The sequence below is a fragment of the Vigna radiata genome, unplaced genomic scaffold (genome assembly GCF_000741045.1).
Source record: "Vigna radiata var. radiata cultivar VC1973A unplaced genomic scaffold, Vradiata_ver6 scaffold_43, whole genome shotgun sequence".
NCBI classification, from domain to species: domain Eukaryota; kingdom Viridiplantae; phylum Streptophyta; class Magnoliopsida; order Fabales; family Fabaceae; genus Vigna; species Vigna radiata.
Genome location: NW_014542924.1, coordinates 1,768,568 through 1,778,062, shown reverse-complemented (window position 1 = coordinate 1,778,062; position 9,495 = coordinate 1,768,568). Strand labels below are relative to the sequence as shown.

Genomic DNA, 9,495 nt, shown 5'->3' with positions numbered 1-9,495 from the left:
GTGAGCGTGCGATTAAGATGGAGGCGTGATGGAGTGTGGGCCGTGGGATCTTGAGATTGAGGAAATGAAAGGAGTCTTTAAGTGGAAAGAGGAGAGAGCGATCTAACCCTTTTGGCATCTCAGCGTTTGCGTTTCTTCGCGATTTGCTCTTTCATTCTGTGTTGCGCTGAGTTAAGAAGAAGGTGGTGAGCGTCTGCAATGGAAAGCCGTCGCTGTTAGGGTTTCGCTCACATTGCATTTCGGACGTCACGCTACACACACCCAGGTTCTCGATTGGATTCTACTTAGGGTTTTCAACATTTTTCTTTCCCTTCCATCGCGCATTCTCGAGATCTAGGGTTTATGCTTCGGTTATTCTTTTTACTTTCCTTTCCGTTTTCGCAATTCTTTGGTTTATTGTTTCTCTCCTCGATTTTAAATAATGAGCGTGTCATTGCTCACTTCGCTGTGCCAAATAGGGATTTTTGAGGAATCTCGCATCTAATAAGTCGCGATTGCTATTGCGCCCTAAGCGGAAAGCCTCGTCTTTCTTTCGACATTTTTTTTCTATTGGAAGCGAATTGGGAAACGGACAAACTGACATAAGCCGATAGGGTATGAGAGAAGTACACCCGTCACTGGGTTTTATGATATTTTGCTTTAAAATTTGGAGGATAAGACTTGATTTGTGCTTCGGGGTATTGGGTTTTTTTTCAGAGATTGTTGTGTGGGAGTAAAATTTGTTGTCGGCGTTGATATGTGCAGTTGTTGGAGTTTTATCTTATGGCACCTACTGTACCTATAGAGTTTGCTGGACAAAAGGAATCCAGAAAGTACTCTCATTCACAGAATATGGGGAAGTCTAGGAAATATTCCAAAGCTTATGCTACTGGTTTTGTTCCTGATTTTCGGCATGCTGTTGAGACTATGGGTGAATCGGAAGGGTTGGGCAGCTTGGGAAGGGTTGATACCGAGCTTACGGCATCCGCAGATTCTTGTGCACCAAAGAGGAAATACCCTGGTTTGAGCACCGGTGGTTATGGTATTTTTGATGTACCTTTTCAACTTTTCTCTTTGTCAAGGATGTCGGGTTTTGAGAGAAAGGATTTGAAAACAAGGTTGACATGGGAACTTGAACAAGTAAAGGAATTTCAGAAGAAAGTTGAAGCTATGAACTCAAATGCTCTAGTGTTATCACCCTCCAGTGACATTAGGAGCTGCAGTGCAGGGCAGAAGAGGCCTAAGCTGGAGAGCCAGCATTTGGCAATGGAAGTATCAGTGCCACATGGTAAGAAAAGGCCCTTACCAGGAAATAGTGGTCCCAGGACAAAGAAAAGTATATCTGGGCGTCCTGAACTTCCAAAACCTTCTGCGCCAGTGGCCTCACATGCTGCAATGATGAAACCGTGTGAGTCATTACTTAACCGATTGATGACTCATCAATTTGGTTGGGTTTTCAACACACCTGTTGATGTCGTTAAATTGAACATTCCGGATTATTTCACTGTCATCAAACATCCAATGGATTTGGGTACTGTGAAGAGGAGAATAACCTCTGGTGAATACACGAATCTCATGGATTTTGCTGCTGATGTGCGACTGACTTTCTCAAATGCAATGACTTATAATCCACCTGGCAATGATGTACACCTCATGGCTGATACCCTTAATAAAATTTTTGAATCGAGATGGAAGGCGATAGAAAAAAAAATTCCTGTTATTGACTGTGTCCCATCTGAGCCTTCTAGACCTACGCATGTGGAAACAGAAATCTCTGATCGAGTTCCTCCCTCAAAAAAGAAGAAAATAACATCAAATAATGTCAAGCCTGAGCCTCTTAAAATAATCATGACTGTAGAGGAGAAGCATAAATTGAGTGTAGAGTTGGAGGCCATGCTTGGAGAGCTGCCTGATGCTATTGTTGATTTCTTGAGAGAGCAAAGTTATAATGCAGGGCAAACCAATGATGATGAGATTGAAATCGATATTGATGCTCTTAGTGATGACACCCTGTTCAAACTGCGGAAGCTTCTGGATGATTATTTGCTCGAGAAGCAGAGATCTCAGGCAAAAGCTGGACAATGTGAAATGGAGGTCTGTCACCCCTATCTCTGTATAACTAATACATTTGTCCAGCACATGTGATATTTTTGTGACAAATTTTATACCCTTAACTAAGTCTTTTATTGAATAGTTGTTCTGGAAATTTATATTAAAAGTGTATGATACCACAAGAAAAGGTAGATCGACTAATTTTATTTTCTATCAAGTTATAGGAAGAGTTGTCTTATGATGACGCTAAATTAATTCATGAAATTTGACGCCAAAAAAAATCAATGTAGTGTTTTGAGAGTCTTAGACAAGATAGGTGGTTCCCTGATTATGTGTATCATATGGACTGACAACTTTTTGCTTGCTTGAATTTTATACAGCTTCTGAATGAATCAGGGTTCAGTAATTCACCGGTGCAGCCTTGCAAAGGTATATTCTTTTTCTTATGTTGTTATGCTTTTTGTACCCTTACTTTATATAAATAATTGACAGAGTGTGGTCTTTTATTTCTTCCCACAAATGCAGGCAATGAACAGGTGGAGGAGGATGTGGACATTGTTGGTGGAAATGATCCTCCTATTTCAACTTATCCTCCATTAGAGATTGACAAAGATGGTACTAATAGAAACAGTAAATGCAGTAGTTCAAGCAGTTCTAGTAGTGAATCTGGCACTTCATCCAGTGGTTCGTGTAGTGCATACATGTTTCACTTTTCAGGATATGTTTTTCTTTCAATAGTTTCTTTTAAATTCGTTAGATACTGGCAACTCTGCTTGTTTGGTTGGCAAAATTAATCACTTATAATACGAGTTCTATGTTGGAATAATTTATTCTTGTCTGTCGCATGCAAATGATTGAGTGCTATTTTGGTGCAACAGATTCAGACTCGGGTAGTTCATCTGGAAGTGAATTGGATATGGCTAAAACATCAGAACCTCTTAGTGGTACCAAGGTAAATGGGATACTAATGGTTTCAGATGTCATGGTATTCAGATAAAATAGGAAAGGGTAGTGATTTGACCAATATCTTTGCTTACACAAGGCTATGTATTGCAGGAAAATGTAGGTTCTGGCTTGACTTTAGATCAAAACAAAGGGGATCCTGGTAATTCGGACACTGGAAAGGGTGGGTACCAATGTTGATGTCTGTAATGATGTCCATATTATGGTTTGTTGGCATTATTTTTCATGAGGATCCCTCAGCTACTGTTGCCTTCTTGCTCATGATTTCTTTCTTTAGATTCAACAAATGTGGGAGGCCAAGTTGAGCAGACTTCCCAGAGTAAGCTTGTTGCTTCTGAACCAGAAAGCCATCAAGAGGGTAAGCTTGAAAATTGAAGAAACCATTTGTTTGTTTTGAGGGTATGATCTCACCGTTCATGCTGGGACATTTTAGGGGAGAGTGCTGCATCTAAGAGGCAAGTTTCTCCCGAAAAGCTCTACCGTGCAGCTTTATTAAGGAGCCGCTTTGCTGACACCATTCTTAAAGCTCAAGAGAAAGCCCTTGAAAAGGTTTGTTAAGGGGATAATGCACTGATTGCAATTTTAATTCTTTGCATCAATAGAACGGGTCTATTGCGTGAAAAACAGACATTTGATAAACATAAAAGACTTTTTTGTTCTTTCGTCCTACCAATAGAGCATATATGTGGCTGCTAAGGTATCATTAAATCTAGTAATTACCAATTTACCAACATTATTGTCTTTCATGATAGCTAGCATTTCTTAAAGTTTTTTATATTTGTTATTCCATCTGTCTTTATCTCAGGATGAAAAGCGGGATCCTGAAAAACTTCGGTTGGAGCGAGAAGAACTTGAAAGGCGGCAGAAAGAAGGTATGTTTGTTGTTCTAAATAGAGTTCTGTCGAAGTATTGCCTCGTATTCAAGATTCAACTGAGTTGTAATTTTGTTTTTGGTGTGCATTAGAGAAAGCACGGTTACAGGCAGAGGCAAAGGCTGCAGAAGAAGCTCGGAGGAAGGCTGAAGCAGAAGCTGCAGCTGAAGCCAAAAGGAAAAGGGAACTGGAAAGAGAAGCAGCCCGTCAAGCTTTGCAAAAGGTAACTATAAAAAACGAAAGTATGTTAGGATGCAAATGCAGCATTCCTGTATGTTGCACTGAATGATTCTGTTTGCAGATGGAGAAAACTGTCGATATAAACGAGAGCAGTCAATTTTTGGAAGATCTTGAGATGCTGAGTGCTGTACATGACGAACCTATGCCAAGTTTCAAAGAGGAGACAATCACGGATCTACCTCAAAATGGATTAGGTAGGATCAAACTACAGGGGAATCCCTTAGAACAACTAGGTTTGTATATGAAGGATGAGGAGGAGGAAGAAGAGGAGGAACTGCCTCTGAGTGGTGCTGCAGGACCATCAAATGATGTGGAAGAAGGAGAAATTGACTGATTGTGACATTATTTTGGGCAAAAAATACATAAACGGTGGTTTTTTGCGCCCAGTTGCTTGACTAAGGAGGGATGCTGCTTTTTTGTGTGGCTATGGGGTGCGGAATATATCATTATTTGTATGGTCTGATGCTAGTTCACACCTAAATTTGAAGATGGATGGCGAAAACTTATAGAAAAGGAGTGAATATTGGTTTTGGTTTTGCTTCTTTCTGATTATTTTTGTTTTAACTTGAGAAATGATTTCTGAAAATGTGGATAGCTAGCTCGCGGCCCCCATTTATCGAAGGGCTTCGGATGGGAAGTTTGTATCAATCAGGATGTCCAATTTTGCTTGTAAAAATGAACTCATTTGTAACGAGTTCTGTGTCTGACTTCTAAGTAGTTTAGCTTCTCTGACAATGTAAAATATTTTAGAGGCAGGGTAAAAATCAATTCTTTCTATTTATTCTTTGCTTTGATTCCGATTGTTAGTTTATGTTTTTTTTTTCCTGATCATTGGTTTTCTTGAGCTGCAAGATTAAAGTAGCATATATTATTTGATTATTTTAGTCTTCATGACGTGTTGTGGCTCGTGTCTGGAACCTCTTGGTCGGTGAAACTATTAGATAGAGGTAAGTACTGGTGGGTTTAATTTCAAAGATGAAATTTGTGGTAAAGAAAAGGTTGTGGTTTCGGGAAAAGGAAAACGACCGCAATGACATCATTTTCACGGTACATGTGCATTTAACTTAATATTGACCATTCTATACGTATTTCAATTAGCGCTAACTCGTGAATGAGTTAGAGACTAAAATGACGGAAATTAGGAGAACAAAAATGATAACCTAATGCATTTTGATGCGTCGTTGAACAACTTTTGTCCAATTCTCGAATTAAAAAGCTACGATCAAGGAAGGGGAATAGATCAGGAGTTACCAGAAACACGTTTAAAAAAAATAACTCGCATTATTAAGAAGAAAATAAAGGTTTCCAGAAATCGCAGTTAGTTACATTTCTTAAATAGCAAAAAGTTCCAAACAATTTTACAATAACTTATTTTAATATTTTGCTTAATATATTGGTAGAATGTCTTGATACAGTGATATATTTTTGCAAGTTGATAAAAGTGCATGCATAGGAAAATTTTCGCAATCGTACAAATAAATTAGATTGCCATTGTGAATACATGATACGATGCCAAAATTTTTGCACATTTCTCCGCCTAACTGTACATTCTAATTTTGCTACATAATGCTCTGCATACATCAGTCCTCAAACATGCCCTCACCTGAGACTGTAGAAGACTCGGTCCCATTAACATGAGGCTGATCTGAGAAATTAGTATCTACACTGTTGAGAATACTGAAGTCAAAATAGTCCTCGTCATCCTCATCATCCTCATCTTCATTTTGATTATCCTCACCTTTGCCTTCCTGTTCCTTTGGCTGGGCTTCCCTTTCCATCTGTTCCTTGATGCAATCATCGTAAGACATTGAATACCAGACATCTGCCTTGCCCACAATTTTTTTGTTATGAATATCAGTCATCCGCTCTTGAATGCTCTTCTCTGAATTCTTAGGTTCCCCCCAGTAGTCATAACGATACAGAGGACTCGTCGGATCATATTTGTCTTTATCAAAATGACTAGCATCCACATACCTTCCAGGCTCTTCCAATGGAAGACCAAGAGCTTTGCGACTGCAAAAGGGAGAAATAGTAGTTAAAAAATCAACGCATCATTACAAGGAAGTATGCTTATCAATATCAACAGAACAGTACCAGCTTATGTCTCTAATCAATGCTTCTCTTTCCTCAAATGATCTTCGCCAATGCATGTAGTCATACTCATCCATCTCAATATTGCGCCTCAGTTTGGTAATTTTGTATTTTTCACCTCTGTCCGTTGCTTCTTTCCTTAGTTTAACATGGTGCTGCGTACCAAAAGGGTAACATCAGATTTTGAAAATAGGAACTCTACAATTTGAAAAATATCAATAATAAAAATTAAAGGCGTCCCCCCTGCAAAAGGTGGCCCTTCTAACAAGCTCTAATATATGCATTACAACAACAGAAAAAGCTTTTAGCCAAAAAGGATAGGTGACCTCACGCTCGGCAAGTGCAGCCTCCAAATCAAGCTCTTTTACACTTGTTTTCTGCCAAAGTGTTAAAAGTCAAAACAGGTAAACATATCCGCAACTATAGATGCAAATTCACAAGAATAATACTCACCAGAGTAATTTTTTGTATTACTGTATTTTTATATTTAACTTCGGAATGCTGAACAGCATTTTGTTCATCAAAATCTTCATCATCACTCAAATCTGACACCTTTTTACCTTTATATTTATCAGGATTAATTGCCATATCATCCAAAATCGTTTGTTCAGCAGCATTAATTTGCCACAACTGCAAAATAAAGACAGAAGTGAAGATAAACAGGGATAAGACACGGTTATGATCAATGTAAAATTCAAAGCACTAATTGAAGAAGGCTCATGCCACAAGTCTCAAAATTTCTAGTTAAGTTGTATATCAGCACATAATTTAGTGGTCTGAATGTTGTTCAACTCAAACATAGCAAAGGAAATATATTATGTTGATGAATTTTTAGTTTTTTTTAGGTTATAGAGTATTGCAATGTGCAAATTTGACTTTAGTAAGGTTAGCACAGATAATATGAAATATTTTTCACTCTTTTCTGGGGTTAGCGGTCAGGTACAACTTGCGGTATTTGGAACAAGGACAAGTATTCTTAAAATGCATCATGGCCTTAATTCAACCAAGAATTTGTAGTTTTTCTTTATCTCTTTCTTTTTCTTCTTTTCATTTTCTTTCTCTCCATGTGTAGTTAATTATTTATCATGATGATTTCAATTAAACCCCTTAGAAATTTGAGTTGTTCTTAATTTAATTCTTCTTCAATTACGTGGTTGTCCCTTTCCTTCTTGTTTAATAATGATTAGATAAACCATGAATTGATTTTAGATTTAATTATACAATTGGTGGTTCTGTTGCATTTGGAGTCCCTCACCATACATGTCCGTAATCTAAAAATATAACGATGTGCATGTAATAGGTTCCTAGATAGAGGAAACCTGGAAAAACCCACTGCAACCACCTATACTCACGGCGTATTATAATTGATTCTGGGCACGAGTACAGAGCAGCCAAGGGTCAATGTTCCCTTCACACAGGATGCCACAGATTCTGTCAACCCTTCTCCAAACTATCAAAAAAGGTCCCCTGCACACAAAGACACCCCAACTATATATAGGAAGCCTCAGTCACCCTAACAACCTAACTAACAACTACTTTTTAATATGTTTCCTCCTAACATATACATTACATATCAGCATGTTATCTTGGTTAATACGTAATAAAATTTGAGATATTGAATTCTTGAGTAGGATAAAGGTATATCAAGGAATTGAACGTTAGCAAATTGTGTGAATTTGATCATGAACTGAGGCAAGGAGTTTAAATTAAGTGTTGTCTATGTATGAAATCAAATCTCCCATCCACCTTTTTTCTTCGTTATTTCACCTTCTACAAAACTGAAAAAAACCATTACCTTTAGTTTCTTGTGCATTTATTTCTGTCAGTATCTAGTAGATATATTAGAAATCTATAGATATCACAAATGACTATATTAGGATCAATCAGATTGATTCTATATTTATCATATCTGCCTAAAATAGAGTAACTGAGTATTTTGTAATTATGTTTTCTCCTCTACAATAGGTCCGTTGTGGTTTAAACTCAAAATTTATCATGTCTTTTCGTTCTCTCTTCTCAACATTTTAAAACATCAAGTCTGAATAGTTAAAAAAGCTGGAAAATAGTACTTGAATCTTTTCCTTCACTTGCAATACATTACTGTTGTAATTAGAGAAGATTTATTTAGAATCTTCCTAATTAGAGAAAGTAGATATACAATCTTTTATTTTATTTTGTTTCCTAGGTTTTCTATTTCCTTTTTAGAAGAATTAGATTGTTACAAATAGAGGATATGAGAATGTATTTTCAATCAATTCTAAATAATAAATTTCAATATTATTTTCTACTTGGTATCAAGAGCTTCCGATCTTGGAACTCCATCCCGCTGCACAATCGTTGCCGCCACTGTCCAACCACCGCCGCCATCGCCGATTAGGGTCGTTGATAGGGCAGAAAGGTGCGCCCAACTCCGACGACCACAACGCTGGAAGTCGCTCCGTCAGAGGAGCCACCACGCGCCGCCACTGTCACCGGCGCGTGTATCCCACGCGCCTACCTCCGGTGAGACCCACTCGCCGGCGCCACCACAGACAGGGTCGCTGGAGTGTCTTGAGTCCATTCCTAGGGTCGGTGACGACTCGTTTGGGCTGTATTTGAGCAGATCTGAGTTTTAAGTTTTGCTCCTTTTTTTCCGGCGAGACCCACTCGCCGTCACCGCCACAGAAGAGTCGCTGGAGACTCTTGACTCTGTTCCTAGGGTTTTTGACAACCCATTTGACCCTTTCTTGAGTAGATTTGGTTGTTTAAGTTCTGCTCCTTTTTCTCAGTGCGACCCATTCACCGTCATCGTTTTGGAGACTCCCTCGTTGCGTTCTACGGGATATCTGAAGTAAAAATTATTCCTTTCAAAGCAATGGATGAATCAATGAGTAAGTCCTCTGGATCATGCACTTTGTCCATAAAAGGTAAGATTTGCCTCAATACTATTGATCATGTGTCTCAAGGCATTTGGATTCTTGATTCGGGTGCAACTGATCATATGACACCTTTTAGTGTGTCCTTCGACTCATATGGTAAAAGAAATAAAGAACAACTTATTACAGTTGCGAATGGTCAGGGTATACCTATATGCGGCTCTGGGAATATAATTTTGGACTCATCTATTGTATTGAAGGATGTTTTACATGTTCCTCAATTAGCAAACAATCTTATCTATGTGCAAAAACTCACAAAGGATTTAAATTGCTCAGTAACAATTTTTCCAACTTATTGTGTTTTTCAGGACCTTGCCACGGGAAAGACAATTTTAACTGCTAAGGAGCATAGTGGGTTGTATTTTTTAAAGTTTGATGACCAA

At 38.3% G+C, this 9,495-nt stretch overlaps 2 protein-coding genes across 5 annotated transcripts in view; one reads left to right on the top strand and one right to left on the bottom strand.

Annotated features, from left to right (window-relative positions):
• LOC106752756 (transcription factor GTE10) lies at positions 1–4,900 on the top strand. Of its 4 annotated transcripts, none has more exons than XM_014634507.2 (11): positions 1–265; positions 459–2,073; positions 2,412–2,460; positions 2,557–2,715; positions 2,910–2,983; positions 3,088–3,157; positions 3,272–3,352; positions 3,428–3,543; positions 3,800–3,866; positions 3,959–4,089; positions 4,168–4,900. In XM_014634507.2, the coding sequence occupies exons 2-11, from the start codon at positions 763–765 to the stop codon at positions 4,438–4,440; spliced, it is 2,331 nt and encodes a 776-aa protein (XP_014489993.1). In that variant the 5' UTR covers positions 1–265; positions 459–762; the 3' UTR covers positions 4,441–4,900. The 4 variants fall into 4 exon arrangements, with proteins under 4 accessions (XP_014489993.1, XP_014489994.1, XP_022632936.1 ...); XM_014634508.2 differs by having other exon boundaries at positions 1–594; positions 745–2,073; XM_022777215.1 differs by having other exon boundaries at positions 1–594; positions 697–2,073.
• Positions 4,901–5,497: 597 nt separating this feature from the next.
• Positions 5,498–9,495, bottom strand: part of LOC106752761 (protein PLASTID TRANSCRIPTIONALLY ACTIVE 10) — a 13,259-nt gene continuing 9,261 nt past the window's right edge. The window contains exons 9-12 of the mRNA XM_014634518.2: positions 6,651–6,827; positions 6,524–6,574; positions 6,201–6,352; positions 5,498–6,119 (exon numbers count right to left, since the gene is read on the bottom strand). Coding sequence (XP_014490004.1) covers positions 5,687–6,119; positions 6,201–6,352; positions 6,524–6,574; positions 6,651–6,827 — 813 coding nt within the window. The 3' untranslated portion in view covers positions 5,498–5,686. The remainder of the gene's footprint in view (positions 6,120–6,200; positions 6,353–6,523; positions 6,575–6,650; positions 6,828–9,495) is intronic.

Coding starts and splice junctions, on each gene's coding strand:
- LOC106752756 (XM_014634507.2), top strand. CDS start 763: ATGGCACCTACTGTACCTATAGAGTTTGCTGGACAAAAGGAATCCAGA. Junction 3,353..3,427: donor ACCAGAAAGCCATCAAGAGG/GTAAGCTTGAAA, acceptor GGGACATTTTAG/GGGAGAGTGCTGCATCTAAG. Junction 3,867..3,958: donor TGAAAGGCGGCAGAAAGAAG/GTATGTTTGTTG, acceptor GGTGTGCATTAG/AGAAAGCACGGTTACAGGCA.